The sequence below is a fragment of the Onychostruthus taczanowskii genome, unplaced genomic scaffold, assembly GCF_017590055.1.
Source record: "Onychostruthus taczanowskii isolate IOZ18803 unplaced genomic scaffold, ASM1759005v1 scaffold163, whole genome shotgun sequence".
NCBI lineage: Eukaryota > Metazoa > Chordata > Aves > Passeriformes > Passeridae > Onychostruthus > Onychostruthus taczanowskii.
Window position 1 is genome coordinate 592964 of NW_024498829.1, and position 18160 is coordinate 611123.

An 18160-nucleotide genomic window follows, 5' to 3' on the forward strand; every position below is an offset into this window, starting at 1 on the left:
ATGTCCAAATGCTTCCATGTCAGAGTTTCTAGACATTTGCCTTTGCTGGCAGGGACAAGGATGGTTGTAATTCATGCAGTGGGAGAGGAATGGGTTCCTCAGTACCACAGCCTCTCCTTCATCAACACAACGCCTAGCCCCAGCAGGTGAAAACCCAATGTCAATAGTCTTCGTGGAGTTCCCAATGCAACAAGAAATTACAGTGTTGATGGCTTCTTTTTTCTACAGTGACACCAAACATTTATAGTGAGAGATATAAGAATATATACTTATATAAATATAAAAAATATTTATATAAAATATATAAATAAATACATCTACAAAATACGGCATTCTTTTCCAGAGAGATGATACATTTCATAGGCCACCTTTCCTTATGCAGATTTCATTGTCATACTGAATTTTTCACAAAGTACATTAAACAATCAGCCTCAAAAAATAAAATGTTGCCAAAGCCTTCCTTATGTGAAAGCATCACATACAACAACAAAACAAAATCACTTCTCTTCCAATTAAACATAACACCATGGCAGAAAGTGAATTTAACTATTTAAACCCAATGGTTGTTTTTCTATCCTTAAATGCAGGTGAATGATTTCTACCATAGTCAAAGCAAGCAACAATTGTGTGTTGCATAAATGAAACACATGGGTCTCAATCCCCCCATCTTGTTGACATTGTTTTCAACAGGAGTTCCTCATACAGAGTAAGTGCTTTGGTAGAATGTACCAAGACAACACAGAATAGATACACCTTTTCAAAATAAATAAGCAAATACAAAGAGTAGTACTGTAATGGCAATTTTTTGTCCATGAATATTCTGTATTAGTGTGAGCAGTAAATGGAGGAAATGCAAGCCCTGTTGCACAAACTGAAGCAACATACAGACAGAAGAAAGCTTTACCAAGAGCTTCAGTGCAACTGTTATCCTTTCCAGTGGCATAATTTAGTGATGGGTACATTAGAATTATCAATAAAATAATTTAAAAAAAATATTATCTTGGCATTTGTAGGTATATCAAGTTATAAACTCAATCCCTTCTGGAAACAGTTCTTTTCCTCCAAAAATTTATTTCTCTTACCTAGAACAGGTCATGTGTATGCACAGAGACTTAAATGTATTTGTAAATCATTCCATAACCTTACTTTCTTTTTGCATACAGATGTATACACTAGAATTACTGTGTAATATTTGGTATTCACGTTATATTTAAATAAAGTTTATTAAAAAACAATTATATTAAATACAGACTAACAGAATATTCATAATATATTTTACAGAAAAAATAGCCATGTCTTTATCTTAGAAATACATTTCTTTAAAAAGTTCTTTGAGTTTTTTATAAAAAACGTTTTACCCGTGACGACAAGTTTCCCATCAGACCTGTAAAAAAAGCTTTACCTTTACATCCTTGTGGGTTTTTTCGTTTTGTTTTTATTTTTAATACTTTTACAAGCTTAACGTCTATAAATTCTTTAAAATAAAAAAGCCAGTATCTTTTGGGATCAAATTGGTCACAGGCCATTCTTTAAAAAGTCAGTGGAGATTCCCTGATTCCATTCTGAAGTGCCTTTTGTTTTTTTCTGTCTGGGTATCAATAGTGCAGGTTTACACGGGAATTCAGAGCTCCCTACACATTCCATAGGAAGCTCAATGTGTGTCGGTGGCAGGGTGAAACTGCAGCAGCATCCACAGAGGCTGCAACTCCCCACCTGCTGCAGGAGGCAGAGCTTGTTACTCCACACACACTGCAGTCCCACAGTGTTTGTCCAGCCTCTCCAAGGTCTCTGTGAGGTCCAGTGGCCATGCACAGATGCCAGAAGAGCTGGCACCCAGCCCTCATTTGCTTTCCAAGTTATAGCAGTGGGCATCTCCTTTTCCCTTCCCATCATACCCAGGAAGTGGCTGTCCATATTTATCCACGCACCAGCAATAACCTCTTTTTCGGCCTTTGGATGGGCGACACTGAAACATAATAAAAGACCCAGTTAGCATGAATTTTGTTTTCTCAACTTGTAGTATTAGACAGCAGGGATTCCTGCTCCTTTGATACATGCATTTCCATATCCTGACCATATCTGACAGAATCAAACAGAATATTTGTTACTACTACAAAGTATTTCAATAAAAACTTCCTTCTCTCCCCATCAATCCCTCTGGGTCTAAGTACTCTATAATACAGAACTGAGAACACTGAGAACTACCAGAAAATAGGCTTATGGATTGCTATCATATTTGGCAGCACAGCTGACCCCTTTGAATACAATACAACACAACAGTATGGGCTAGTGACTGGGACGAATCTTTAGAAAAAAAAATTTAGCAGATACGTTCTACTCTAAAGCACAGGTCTGGCAAAGACAGCCATTGCAGCAAGAAACACACTTGGTTTGCATCTGTTTACTGGAAGAAATTCGAAAGTGTAGCTACACTTATTAACAGATACACAATCCTTCTACAGTGTAGTTATTGCAAAACCTGCTAGGTGGACTTGTATTTTGTGTATCTACTAGTCTGTAACATGTTAGCTTTAAGCTAACTGCTGGAATTCGCCAGCAATGCCTACCAACCTGAAACTATCACAGGCAATAACACTGAACCTCTTTAGAAGCAGTAATGCAGTAAATATGCATTATAAAGTCTACTACATACTAAGTAAGTAATGCTCCTCCCAAGGAACTAAGAATGGCAAAAACTAGACTAAAGGAGATAACATGCTGCAGGCTGCATTCAGTATATGACCCTGGACACAGTTACATTACCATGAACCTCTAAGACCTTGCAAGGGTTTTACCCATTCGTAAGATACATCAAGAATCTCATTAGGTTTGCAATGGTCTGCCTCCCTGTGAAGATACAGCCTCCTGTCAGCTTGTTTTGAGATTTGGTGATACAGAATTTGCTTCAAAAGCAAACAAAGGTGGCTGTTTACTCAGGGCATACTCATAATAGAGGCAGTGACACAAGAACACCCAATTTCCTGTGGTTTTGTCTGTTGCATTGCCAGTATGAAGGAAGATTGGCTGGACTGGTGATACTTATGTCCCTCAACACTGTTAAGTCTATTATTCAAGCAGAGCAATTGTTGCCTCTGAGATCATATTCAGAGTAATTGAAGTTTTCAGAAGTTCAGGCTGGTACAACCTGGTAAACTTCACCACTATCCCTCTACTTTTTGTTCTCCTGAGGCTCATAGGCATGGCCCAATATCTCAGGAGGCTATGGCAGTGGCTCACATAAGTGCCTTTTCCATGTGCAGGTACACAAGAAAACATGCAGCAAGTGTTGGGTTTCACATGCTGCTCCATAGTGACTGGTCCTTGCCTTGTCTAGTTTAGTATCTCAGGTGATGGTGCTATCTTGGACAGAACTGGAGAGTTCTGGAATACAGAACACTTTGGGACAGCCTGCACCAGCACATTGGCCTATGAGACAACTAATTTGTGGCAGCATGGAGCAGGGTAGACAGTCTTCGCTAAGACCTTGCAAAAGAGAGATGGAAGCAGGTAACACATTAAGTGAAAATTTTTTCAAACAAGTCACTATCTTGTTTATTTTATTTTAATGTACATTAAGTAACGTTGTTCAGCATAACTGCAAATTAAACCACCCTTCTGATATATTATTGAGTAAAAAGCCCAGTGCAGAAATAATGCAATGTCTTCTTTTCTACAGATCTGCAGTCCTTCTGCATTAGCCCTATGAAAATGGACAGCAGCAGGATGACAAAGTCCAGCTTAACATACATATCAGCTTTGTTTTAGAAGAGGATAAAGAAGTTCAAACCTACTGAGAGGACACCTACATTAATAATTTACTGAACTAAATGGTTACCTGTAGCAGGCCCAGGGCCTGCAATGGCTCCTTGGCGGTCAGAAGCCTGAGCTAGGAAATGCCAAGTCATGATGACTGGGCCCTAGAAGCCCCTCTCTTCCACCTTCAGACCCTGCTTATCTCTCTGTAAGCCTATAGGTCACTTTCCCTTGACCCTTATTATCGGGGGTCATACCCTGTAGTGTATATAAACCCCTAATTCTGCCTGGTTTGGCAGAAGAGCTGTCACTGAGAACCTTTGTGGGGGACACCAATAAAGAATCCTGCGGAACCTTATACAGCTTTTTCTCCTCTCTCTCCCTGCGTCTGCTGCTGCAGCACCAGTAAGCTAAAGAGCTGAAATCACAAAGAGCTGATAATCACTGAGAGCTGAAATCACTAAAGCTTGCTTAGGTTGCCCGCAGCTGGGAGATGCTTGGGAGTTCGGATGCTGTGCTGAGCCTACCTGAGCTATCCTGGCCACGGCAGCCCATCGGGCATAGCCCGGCTGGAACCTGCCGCGATAGTTACCTGCACTTCAGTTCTTATCTGTTATTAAATCTTTAAACATAAGTCCTCAAGCTTATATTTATTGTCTCAAAAGCCTGACTAGAATTTACATGTATTCTCCAGGATTTCCATGGATGACTGCTCAATGTCCACTGATGTCAAGGGAAATTTTTCTTCAATTTTGGTGGTGAATGGTCATGGACTGGAATCCAGCTTAAGTATTATTAACATTTAATAACTTAAATTCTTCATGCTCAAAACAGAGGAATTAATAGCAACATTTGCACAATTTAATTTTACAAAAAGGAAACTGAACCTGCACTTCTAGAGTTGTTTTCCCAACAAAGTAGACACAGATGGAGCCCAAAGGGCATAGGGCTTCCGGCTGCCAGGCTGGTGCTCTGGCAATGAAACTACATTTCTGCTAATAATAGTAACACAGACTCCCCTTTTAGAAGTACTATATGAAGTATATTACACAACTCTCACTGATTTGTAGGCTTGCATCACTCTCAAAACAAATGATCAATTAAAGTTCTCATGTTGTTGGAGGCTTTGCTATTAAAAGTTGCACAATTTTCAGAAGTAATTACTACATGAAGTTAATCTGCAGAAACACCTTCCCTACTACTATTTTTTCACTTCCTCTAGACAATCCACTTGAAAAGCAAAACCCTTAGTTCATCCTACAGCTGAAATAACACTCTATGAGAAAACAACTTCTCTTTTCCAAGTGGTTTTTTCTACCCACTCAGCCATGCTGTCAACAGTAAAGCACTTCTGATTAAAAAGTGATGCATTTATCCTGAAAGCACCAACACTCTCTACAGAAGTGGTGAACAGGTCATATGGAAAAACACATATATCTAAATATTTGTTCTTATGAATTTAGTATTCCACATATATTTTTAGGCTCTGTCCAGCTATTCTGTATGACTTCATAAGTTTAAAAAGTTGGAAAACTGCCCAAGCAGCGGAGACTAATTACTTCTGATAGAACACCAGCTGCCATCTTCCATGACACCTGCTCCTCTCCCTTTCACAAAGAAATACAGCAGAGGCATTTGTGGGGCACAGTAAAGCATATGGTATCCCACTGAATTCCTGGTCAGTCCAGAGGGCTCCATGGAGCTACAACCATGGTCTTCAGGAACAGACTGCAGACAACACTGACATACACCTCAGGCCATTTTGGCTCCTGGCAAGTGCAGTTCTGTTTTCAGTAGAACGATGCCAGCTCACATTTAGGTGAGTATCTGGTTCCAGTATACAAATATGGGGCAATTCTAGTAATTGCCCCATATAATAATTCTATTTTCATCAAAACCTTTTTCCCATTCTTGGGGTAGGAATGTGCCTGTATCAACTAATTATGCATAAATATACCTATATTGCACAATTGAATAGTACAACCTTACATGTGTGATCAAGAAAAAGAATTATAAATTTTAACAAGTCTGATTTTAAAGTTTCTATATAAACAAAAGGTATGAACTATCTTTCGTATTATACCCTGACACATAAATTTATGTTCTTAGAAGTGTTTCACAGATGCAAGTTATTCTTCATGGTTGTTTGTTGTGTCTGGTGCCCCATGTGTGGAGACATGAATCTCGACTGAATGTTTCAGAAAGTTAATTTATTATATTATATATTATATTAAAATAATACATTAAAACTATACTAAAAGAATAAAGAAAAAAAACTCATCAAAAGGCTAAAAAGAACAAAAATAGAATGAATAACAAAATCTTGTGACTGCTCACAACCTCGACACAGGTGGCTGTGATTGGTCATCAAGTGAAAACAATCCACAAAGACCAATCAGAGATGCACCTATTGCATTCCACAACAACAAAGAGCTATTGTTTATATTTCTCTCCTGAGGCTCCTCAACTTCCCAAGAGGGAAAAATCCTAGCAAAGGATTTTTCATAAAATATCATAGCTACAGTTGTTCTTGAAAAGTCAATTTCTAGATATCCACAAATGTCATGAAAAGTAAGTACTTTCAGCTTGGCTGGAAGACCAGATGACCAGGAAGGCAGAATATGAGAGTGCCTCCTGAATGAGTTTTAATGGTGCCAGCATGATCATAATTTATCAGGTTCCTATGATCCCAAACCTACTACATTCTCATCCTAGACATTGGTTTTGGCAACTGTTTCTAGAATTCAAAATGCCTAGCTTGCAGTCATTTTTTAATGGATTTACTGTCTACTTACTAACCTTACTATTCTGAATTTCATGACAATAGAATAGAATTTAATTACAGATTGAACATGGCTAATAATGGCATGAAGGGAAGTAATAAAACAACATAGAATTTTGTTAATGAGATTGGATACCTGCTTACAGGATCTAAAATATCAGACCTACATTTTGATGCTTCAAAAAAAACCCCAAACACAACTGTCACAACTCCTTGAGGACCAGTTAATTTGATCTGGACAGGACTCACACACTTCTCAACTGACGGTTTTTTCCTAGGAGTTAATTCTATGAGGGCAACTATTATTTTTGGTTTGTCTTTTGTTGGTGAGAGAAGCAGGCTGCCTCTGTAGAGTCCCATCTCTGAGGGCTTGTTCCCAGAATTGACCAAGGTTCATTTACAGAATCAGCAACCCAAGTGAATATCGTGTAGAATGTTTACTCATGTGAACTCCCTTTGTGGGCATCTCCTGCAAGACCCTGAGTCATCTCAAACTACCATTGAAACTACTGGACCTATGTAAATTGGCACAGTGCTTGACAAGGCTGGCAAGGCATGAAAGTGTCCCTTCATCCTATGTATGCACATAGTGCAGGAGCCTTTCCTAAAGAAATTTTAAAAGTCTCCAGGCAGCGCAGACAATACACAGAGGACAAAAGTGCCTATCAAGTGCTTTGTAAAAACACATTATTCTCGAATCAGCTTCTAGGAACAAATACTAGCTAAGATTTTTATCTGTCTTTCCTATTTTTTTTCTTTGTATTTCCTTTTTTTTTTCCCTTGGTGATAGAACTATGCCTGTACTTTAAAGTACAGCCCTCCTTTCAAGTAAGCTACTTCAATTCATGCTTACTAAGGATCTGATTTACTATACACAATGCCAGAGATTACTTGCAAACCACCACATTTTTCCAGACAAAGCAAAAACCTTAGAGTCTGAAGAAAGATGAAAGGAAGATCTACTGAACAAAGTAAATACCAGTTTTCAGTCTTCTATAATATATAGAGAACGAAAAGGGCTATGGCACACTTGAGTGCCTTGAATACAGTCAAATCATTTGCTGTTCTAAAGCAGCTAAGAAAATACTTTTATGACACAGGCACAAAACACAGTCCTAGTCTGACTCTGCATAGAAGCCCGATGCATTTTCTGAAAACAAGCAATTTGAGATGTGAGCATTGCTCTCTGCTAGTTTACACATAGCACAACACAGCTGATGCAGGCTTTTCAAAGCTCCAGGCAAAAAAAAAGAAACTTCCCCTGCTTGGGAGTTCCCAGCACCTGCTCAGGAAAAGCAGGGAAGCATAAAAAAGCTCAGCAGCATGTACGAAAGGTCAAACAGCACTGTCAATGCTGGACTGATGGCAAAAAGGAAGGCTGGAAATCTCATCCCTGTGTATAAATGCCCCACCTGACACTGACAGCTTATTGCAGAGCTCCATGGAATACTAGAAAGGGAAAAACTGTTTCTAAGAAAGCTGAAAGCCAAAAAATGGAGATATCATTCCCAAAATAAGGTTGCCTAATCAGAGGTTGATCTCTCACTTCCAACCAATGAGCTGCATTAGCTAGCAACAGAGAGTCAACCACTCCTTTGGTTACCAGAGATAGAGAGATTTGTGTAAACCTGAAGGGAAAGACATGATGGTCCACAAAAAAAATCTGTCCTTGAGAAAAGTCTTAAAGAAACCTTTGAATTATGGAAATTTTGGAATTATACCAAGAAATATATATTTCGATCCAGGTCACTAACTAAACACTGAAATTAAATAGGATGTGCACACTAAACAAAAAACCTGACACATCTTGCACTTTCCCAAGTTCTTAACGACCTTCAATGGCAGCACTGAATGGAGAATGCTGCTGTAGCTCAATCCAACACAACTAAAGCATAAAAACCCACAGTTTTGGTTGGCATTTGTCAAGAAAGGTCACAACCCCAGAACCAGAAAGGGCTGAGAAGCCATCCTTGCTGCAGAGTAACTACTAGAAGTATCATTTTCACGATAACATGACTTGGATTTTGCAAGCAATCTGTGTAGCACATAAAGGACAGATACATACCTTTCTCAAGTTGCTTTATGTAATATGATCCAGTGTAGGTCTTCTAGGAACTCTCAAGCAGCTATTTACAATTCAAAGCATTGATCTATTGCAGTCATATGGTGACTGCAACATTAGCTCTGTGGGTTATTGTAGAGGCAGTGCTTTTTTTAAACCAAAGGGCATTAGTATCTAGGACACCAGTCAACCCATGTGTGATTAGGTATGCAGTTTCTCAAATGAATCTGTTGTCATGATCAACAAATAAGAAAAATACTATCCCTACTTTACAAGGTTCAGCACTATCGGATCAAGTCCTAAAACTGGAAATTACCTAGTTCCTCTGCAAAATTATATATAATGCACCTTGCTGGCAAGATCCTTCAACAAAGATGCAGAAAAGGTGAAATGCAGTAATTAAGATGGTAAAAACTCTGTACTTACTTGCTTTTTCTTGTAGAATCCCTTCTTGTCACAATTTGGGATATGAAAGCCCCTGGGACTCAAGACATTCAGGATCTTTAGGTGGTTTAAAGTGTCTTCCATTTCTCTACGACATGGACCCTGTTAACAAGCATGTTTTAGAAAACACAGATGAAACTTCACTCCTAAATTCCATCTCAAGAGTTAATAAATCTTTAAAGGGCAAAAGAAAGCACAAAGAAAGCACAAATCCAAAAAAATCCATTAAAACAAAGAGATGGCTGAATACGTCAAAAGCAGATCATTCACAAAAAAAATTCTGACTTTCTGCTCTATTCAAGATAAACTAATTTCTAAAGATTGAAGGCCTTATGCTATGCTGAGGCACATACTGGCATTTCTAGTTGAAATCACAGTCACAAATACCTTTGGGAAGGCTTAACCGGTATGTAAATCAATCACATAGAACATAAGTTTGGAAAAGCTGGCCTTGCACCACGTGAGAAAAGAAGAAAGTAGGCCACTGGAAATACGTTACAGGATAGGCCTTCCCCAATGACATTTGATTTTTTGTGATTCTACCAGATTTGAAAGCTTAAATTAAATTGATTCAATTGAAAATAAGTGGTTTGGCATAATGTATATATAAAATACCTCAACTTGGACAACAATTCCCAATTTCAACTGAATCAAATAGATGCTGTCATACAGAGGACCAGTTGCATGCAGCAGTCTCATTAGATAAGTACATCACTTTTTCCCCTCTCTTTCTTCATCTGAAAAAGGCTGACAACAAGGTAAGGAGGATTAGCTCTAGGACAATGAGCCAAAAAGAGCTTCCAGAAGCATTTCTAAGAGCATGTCTCAAACACCAACTAATTTTATCTCACAGCAGCCCTTCAGGGTAGGGAGAGTAAAGCATCATGAGCCCCACTTTGAAGTCAGAAAATCAAGAGCAGAGAGCTTCACATTTTGCCAGAGGCCAAGAAGGCAGTCACTGTCAGCAGTGGGATCAGGATTCAAGAGTCACAGCCTACAAACTGTGCTTAGCTACACTCCTATCTGAGTGTATCACTGACTTGCACGACCTGCCAACTTCTTCAGCAGAGACATGAAAAAAATTTCTTTGCGTGGTTTCATGATTTAACAATATTTAAGTTGCTACATTGACACAAAGACTCATTTGGTGCTGTTTTTAATTAGTGAAGTAATGACATTCATATTTTCAAGTGGCAGTATTAATAGTTTGTTCATGTAAAGGACCTTTTAATGTGAGTGTCTGAAAGCATACAATCTCCACAGTACTACTGGAGATTAAAATGGAGCTTTTTGGCCAGTAAAGACCTTCCTTGTTGCCTTCATGTTTTTTTTCTGAACCGGTCTCACAAGTTCTAAGCATGGGCTTTAAATGGCTTCTCTTACTGCTCAGACATACTGACTGCAAGTGACAGATATTTAAAGATTTGATCCCAAATTAGGTCTACAAAAAGATCAACAGGTTTTTAAAATTTTTATTTTGAAGCAAGCTTCCAAAGTCAGCCAGACCAGTATCAAAAGCTAACATGCAGACACAGCTAGAAGAGCATTTGCTGACAAAGGCACCTGTACCTGACGGACTTATTTCAAGTTCTTAAAGACACCACCAGCCTTGGTAAACTGGTATACTGTCCTGGGTTGACTATATGATGATTTTATCATCTTGTTCTCTTTATACTGAATAATAAGTTTTACACCTTTAAGACTCTCTTCCAGAGAGTGAAGAGGGGAAGAAGTGTGCAGTTTGTTTTCAGACTGCACTCACTTCTCCACATTCCTGCTCCTAGACTGTGTTATCTGTGGATGGACAGACAGCAGGTCAGAGCGCTCCTTTGCTTTTAGTTAGTTTCAGCTAGCTGAGGCAAAGAAGTTCCCTGGACTGTGGTTTTTCTTTTTCTTGGACCTGTTCAAACGTGCTCTGGACTGAACACCCAGAAGAGCACCGGCAGCTCCACCTGTGGCCCAGGCGGCGGGGCCTGGGCCGTGGCATTTCCAGCACCAGAGGGACTGATAAGAGACTGAGTGAGCCGAGCTGCAACCTGGGGAGGGGACTGTTCTGAGTTTGTCATCTCTTTTTTGGAGCAGCAAGAGGTTTTATTGTTTAATATTGTTTGGGTTCTATTGTTTAATAAACAAGTTTCTTTCCACTTTTCTCCCAGGAGATATTTTCTCCCGAACCAGTTGGGGGGAGGTGCCAATTGAATCTGCTTTTGTAGAGGAGCCCCTTTGGGGGTTATCTTCCAAATCTGCCCTGAACCAGGACATATACCTTTGCTCATGGACCCAACTATCACTACTCATCCTAGTTAAGAATCTATTTTCTCAAGTGACCAACCTTCTTTCTTTCAGTGACGGCACTTATACTTCACATTTTTGGGAGGACGACACACTGGAAGGCAGATACTGAAGTAATATAACTAGATGGCTGGACATCAGTGACAAACTAAAAATGAAACTGCTCTTGGAAGCCACACTGTCTTCAGGCAGAGATTTTCACCTCATACAAGTTTCAAAACCTTCTTTTGAGGATGAGAAGCCACATCTGTTTTTACCATGCATGTTTTGATAAAATGCCAAAGTATATCCAGATGCATTTTTCAAGCCATCTGGCCTAAGGCACGGATTATCAGCTGAATCTCCAGGAAGATAATTATTCTTGCCCTCAGATTAACCACACTCTGACTGCCCCACAAATTCACTTGGCACAGTTAGTAGGAAGCAATGGCAGCTTATGTGACCACAAGACTTTGCATTTAGGCAGTAACACCTACAGCAACTGCAAGTAGAGGTGATGCTCAGCATGTCATATAGTGACTGGCTAGTCAAGACCCTAATCCTCACCTCAGCCTAAGTTTATCTCCCTTGATTTGCACCAGGCAGTGTATGAACACAGCCACTACACTCAACGTGAAACATCTTTTTTCCATTATTGCAATTCAATTACACTGTTTGCAACCAAGTTGAATGATGACACTCCATGTCCACTCACACAAATGTGTGACAATTGCAGGGAGGAACAAGAACTTTAGGCCTCTAAGAAGTTTTAGTGGAAGTCATGCTTGTACTGATGTAAACATTATTACATTAGTCCTATGTGCTTCCTGAGCACAATCTTTTTGGTCTGCTGATTGTGTATGCATTTGCAGAGTCAATAGATTTACCAATTAAAATGCCAGAATGTCCTAAAGGCTGCAACAATTACCATTCTTTAGCTATTTAGTGTAATTATTTATCTTTTCATATGCACAACATGCATGTGTATATATAGACAGGCACACACTCACAGGCTGGCAAATGCCCTCCTATTTACAAAAAATACTTACATATTCAGTCTCTTGTTTGGATTCAGAAGAGAAATTCAATGTATCTGTACTCTGCGAATCATATTCGACTTTATAGCGTTGTGTATCTTTGGCTTGCACTTTTCTGATGATACCTATTTTGATGTGTGGTGGATGTGACTTGGAATCTGGCACCCTGTGAGAGTTTGGAATGGCCTGATTTTCTATGCTGCTGGTACTCTTGTCTTCTTCTGAATCACTGAAATTTCCTTCAAAAAGAACAAATGCAGAAGAAACAACGTTACTTGGCTGCCAGCTGTATCTGCAAGGGCATAGAAATACAGAACCACAGAATATCCTGAGCTGGAAGAAACCCACAAGGCTCCTCAAGTCCAACTCCTAGCCCTGCAAAGGACAGCACCAAGAATCAAACTATGTGCCTGACAGTATTGTCCAAATGTTTCTTGAATGCTGTCAGTCTTGCTGGTGAGACCACTTTCCTGCAGAGCCCACCCACCCTCTGAGTGAAGAACCTTTTCTTGATGAAAGAACCTTTACCTCCCCTGACACAGCTTCATGCCCCTCCCTCAGATCCTATCAGTGGTCCCAAGCAAGAAGAGATTAGTGCTTGCCCTTCTGCTTCCTCATGTAAGGAAGCTGTAGAGCACAATGAAGTCTCTCCTCAATCAACAAGCCATTAGATTAGGCTATGTGTTTAATTTTCCTTTTTACAAAATAGCAATGTACAAAAAAAAAAAAACAACCAAACAAACAAAAAAACCAAACCAAACCAAACAAACAAAAAAAACACCCAAAAAAACTATGTAGCATTCCGCATGTGTCAGCACCTGTGTTGCCACGCGACGCGTTTTGTAGCTGAAGCATTCCCATGCTCAGCGCGGCCTCGCAAAGTGCGCAGCTGCACCGCCTGTGCAGGCTGTTCCCAAGACCAGGAACCTAGCCACGGCCACTGTCCCAGCCACCACGGCCGCTCTGGCCACTGGCCCCTGACTGCCCGCTGCAGTGCCGCCCGCCGGCGGCAGGGGGCAGGCCTGCACCGCAGCGGCGCAGGGCGCGGATCCCTCCCCTCCGCTACTGCTGGCTTCGGGCAATTACGGGCGGCAGTGTGGCTCTGCCTGTGCCAGGGCCTTATTTTTATTTATTTTTTTAAGACGTTAATACTATCAACTCTATTCCTCTGAGTTTCCTGGTTCTATTTAGCCTTTTTTTTTCCTTACTTTATTCAACACACAGAACAGAGTAGAAAAAGAACAGCACATTTTCATTTCTCTGCTATTAAAAAAAAACTTTAAAAAAATCCTGGTGTACAAAACACATCTTAAAGGTAATGGACAAAAACCGCTATTCAGTCTGTAGTGGTTCCAAGGCCAAACACTGTTTTCATCTTGAGCTTCAAAAATATTTTTTCTTTAAAATACCATCCAAAAAACGGAGAAGCACGTTTTTTTAACGTACTCCATACAGTGTTCCTGTACCCTCTAAGGTATTTGCTTATGCTGCATTTCTCTCCGTTAGGAGACTCCTGCAGTGCAACTGTAACTACTTGCATTTCCTCCAGAGAATTTTTCCAGTTAAGGTATTCCTAACAGCTAAGTAATAGCTGCACCCCACTAGTTGCTAGCTGTCATAGCTGCTGACCACCTTTTTTTTTTTTTTTAAGGAAATCCTATTGGGGATGAACAATAATAACATCCAATAATATTATAAATTATACTAAAATTATACTTGATGACTCACTAAAAAAAACCTCACAAAAGCTGAGAGATTCAGTACTAAAAGTCCATGTTCATATAGGCTGTTAATGCTAAATATTTCTACACAGGGAGTACAGTGGCACTGCCAATACACAGGAATGGGAGAAGGAACATAAGAGGAAGAGGGTTCTGAGTTAATATTTTGGTACTAGTGGTTTTAGCACAGCCACTGCTGGCAATGGACATAATTGACCAGGAAAATCCAAATCACAGTGCAAATGGATTAAGGAAGTTTAAGTCCTAAGTCCAAATTTCCTGGGTTTTGTGGGTTTAACTCAGACTCTCAGTGGTATTTGAACATAATTTTGGTGGTTTCATGTCCTATTCTGAAACAGTAGTATTTTCGCCCCACATTCTCAATGAAATATGCAAGAAATGAGCCACTAAAATGTTATAAACCTGAATCTAGGTCTTCTGCAATCAGTCCAATTCATTAATTTTTTTCTTCAACCAAAAAATAAGTAGAAAATATCCTTAACATGCACTGTTAACATCCATGACCATGTCTGGTCATTTCAGTTCAGAAAGGCCACCATAGCTCAATGGTACTTCTTACACTTCAGATTAAAATGGTCATATTGCCACATTTTAAACTGTAAAGCATATTTGATTAACTCAGTTTCACGAAACATGGTGCCATGCTAGCTTTACATCCTCATAAGAGGAACAGAACTGCCATGAGAGTTACCCATTCTCTTTTTATTTTTAAGAGATTAAAAGGGTTGCAAATGCACACTACTATTTAACACTTTTGTGTCCAAAAAAAAAAAACAAACCAAAACTGGAAAGTCAGTGGCCTACTACAGTTTCTGTTATAATGCCACTGTAATATACTCTACCCTACACAAACTTCTAGCAATTTCCATGAACTAGGAAGGACCAGCAGAATAGCACATGATGCACGACCTAGCTGCAAGTAAAGGAAATTATGTGATCCTGTTCAGAGAGGTATACCAGGGAGTGCTGGCTTGAAAGCAGGGAGTGGAGTGGTCCTCATGAGGAAGTGGGCACCACATGTCATATAGGTTCTGGGTACTTCTTCCTTCTTGCACACCAGGTTTGCAAGCTTCAGTCCTTGAAAGTGAACTCTAAGGGTCCTACTATGCAGTTTTTAAGGAATAAACAGTTCCTACTGATTTCAAAATTTGAGTTCTCCCTCAGCCAAGAACACAGAAATAAGAATTCAGCTGAAAATTGAAAGATTTTCAGCTAAGTACAACTCTGTCTTTCTCTAAAAGTCACTGTTGAAAGCACTACCCCTAGATTAAATGCCACCAACTCCTAAGTACCGAGGAGACACTTCTTGTTTCCACTGTTACTCCAAGGATGAACAGAATGAGCCAAGCTCATATGATGAAGGAAGCTACTAGATGCTCCAAGAAGATTAAAAATTTCAGTTAATACCTCCAAACTCTCATTCAAATTGTCACAGCTTGGAAGCAGCACATAAATATTTATAATAAGGCATGTCCTATTATTCTAACAGGCAGTTAATTGGTGCCACTTTCTCAGCTAAGGAATGGCTAGTCAGAGTCCCTACAACCTGGCAGAAAATCTTCTGTTTTTTTTTTTTTTTTTTAATGCAAACAATGGAAAGCCTTTTGACACACTTTTGTATTAAATAAATGTTAACATATTCGCTGTTGGTTAGCAAAGAGTTTAATTAAATGCTTGCACAGAGGGACTGTGCTCTCTCAATCTGAATCCCAAGTTTCCCTGTCTTATGTTTTAAAATGTGCATGCTAACAGAACTTTTTTCCACCATCCCTTCCTTTTCAAACAAAACCTGTCCTGTGAACATCTCACAAGACATGGAAGAGGTACAGGAAATCTTAGTTTGAAGAAGGACTTATTTGCAATACAGACAAAAAAAAACCCAACGTGCTCTTAAACACTGTGGTTCAAACAGTTTGTTGTGAAAAACCACTTTTCCAGGCCAAATGGATATTTAAATTTGTCTTTTGTTTTTCTGTCTTTTCCCCTCTGTGCTTAAACTTCCCTGACTTACCCATGCTGCAGTGCAGCAGTTAAACCCCACTCTTGAGTTTTTTGCTCACTCTGTTTCCAGGTACACCGGGACAAACTGCGAGGATTACACCCTCTCTCTCTCTCCATCCAGGCTCTGTAGCCTGCCAGTCCCATGCACCGCAGAAGCCACATACAATCCCTCCCCCACTCTCTCTCTTTTTTTTTTTTTTTTAATTAAAAAAACAAAACAAAACAAAGAAACAACAACAAAAAAAAACCAGCTCTGTCTCTCTTGCGAGGAGCTACTTCTCAGCATCGGTGTTGAAGAAAATCGGTACATAAATAAATAAGGCAGAAGAGGTAAATTGTCCTTTCCTTCGGCCAAAGCACGCCTCCTTCAAAACGATCCCAAGCTCGGCTACGTGGCTAGCAGCAGAGCCCCCCGCCCACGGGCCGGCAGCAGGAGGGCAGCGAGCGAGGACCGTTTCCGGAGACAGAGCTCTGCCGCGAGCTCGCCCACGCCTCCCCGCTCATGCTGCTACCTTTGTAACTTAAAACAAAAGAAAGCAACACACACAAAACAAAAAACAAAACCAAAACCAAACAAAAACGCACAAACAAAAGAAAAAACCCAGCAAGAAAGCAGCTAAGAGGAAGAGCGGCGCGCAGGAAAGCCACCCCTTCGCTTCCCCACCCCGGCCGCAGCCCCTTACCTGCAGCGTGCGGTCCCGGCAGCAGGAAGGCCCGCAGCTTGCTGCCCGCCGTAGCGTTGGTGCAGAGCCCGCGGCCCTCGAGCAGCGCCTGCAGCGGCCGCGCCTCTTCCCGCCGCGGCTGGCAGCTGAGCCCTGCGCCGCAGCGCTCCGTGTAGATGCCGCAGGGTTGCCCCAGGCGCAGGGCGCAGGTGAGGCAGCAGCCGCAGCCCGGCTCCCGCACCCGTTCGGCACAGTCGGGCTGCAGGGGCTTGCACTGCTGCAGCGCCCGCTCGTCACAAGGCTCACAGCGGACCACCGGCCCCGCCAGCGCCGCCGCCGCCCGCCGGACCAGCAGCGCCAGTGCCGTCGCAGCCACTGCCCATAGCACGCCCGGCCGTGGCACCATGGCAACCGGCGGAGGAGGCCGCCGGGAGCCGCCCCCGCGCATCCCGTGCGGGCCCGGGACGGCAGAACCCCTGACACGCTGCTGCGGGCAAAGGGAGCGGAGCGGCGCGGCTCCAGCCGCCTCCGAGGGGGCCGCGGGGAGCGGAACCGCCGACCGCTCGCAAGCCTGCTGGCGTGAGGAGGCGGGAAGCCGCGCTGCCGGCACTCGCACGCCGGCCCTCTCTGCAGTCGCTTGCCCGTAGTCACATCAAGGCAGCAAAAGCTCGTTAGCAACAAAAGCAACTTTTTTCCTTCGTTTCTCCCCACTCCTCTCTGCAGAGCGCCTGAACTACTTGGCTCGACAGTAACTTTTTTCCTTTTTTGCCGCACACAACACTCAAAAAAAAAAAAAAAAAAAAAAAAGAAGAAAAAAAACACTCTGCAAAAGTTAAAGTAAAAAAAAACCAAAAAAACAAACAAAAAAAAACCCCAAAAAAGCCAAGGCCGACTGTCAGAAGAAAATTTAGTCCAAAAACATTTCAGAAAAAGAGATAGTACCGAGAAGGGAAAAATAGAGATGGGGGGAAAGAAAAACGCGAGGTTCCCTTCGTTTTATTCCCCGTGCTGCCTGCCTGCCTGCCTGCCTGCCTGCCTGCCTGCCTGCCTGCCTGCCTGCCTGCCTGCCTGCCTGCCGCCCTGCCCTGCCCTACTCCCCGCCACTCCGCACCCAGCTGTCCCCCGTGCCGTCCGTACGCCCTATATAGTGCCGCGGTCGTCGGCCCGCCCCGCGCCATGAATAACGCGCGCGGCGGCAGGAAGAGCCGGCCCTCGGCAGATCCAAGACTCGGTCACGCAGGGCTGTGAGGGCGGTGCAGTGCGGGGGGAGTAAACGAGCTGCCGGGGGTTTATGGGCACTTCTTAGAAATCAGCTGTGAGGGGTAGCGGTCTGGCGAGAGGGCCACGTCGTGTGTCTCTAGTTTCAAGAAAAAGTGATCTCTCTGTGCGTGTGCTCTTCCCCATGA

At 41.7% G+C, this 18160-nt stretch overlaps 1 protein-coding gene across 1 annotated transcript; it reads right to left on the reverse strand.

Annotated features, from left to right (window-relative positions):
* Positions 1 to 244: 244 nt before the first annotated feature.
* Positions 245 to 17578, reverse strand: IGFBP3 (insulin like growth factor binding protein 3). Its single transcript, XM_041399530.1, has 4 exons — positions 16776 to 17578; positions 12362 to 12588; positions 9024 to 9143; positions 245 to 1966 (listed from the first exon to the last, which is right to left on the reverse strand). Exons 1-4 carry the CDS (start codon positions 17200 to 17202, stop codon positions 1841 to 1843), a joined length of 900 nt encoding a protein of 299 aa, XP_041255464.1. The 5' UTR covers positions 17203 to 17578; the 3' UTR covers positions 245 to 1840.
* Positions 17579 to 18160: the final 582 nt, after the last annotated feature.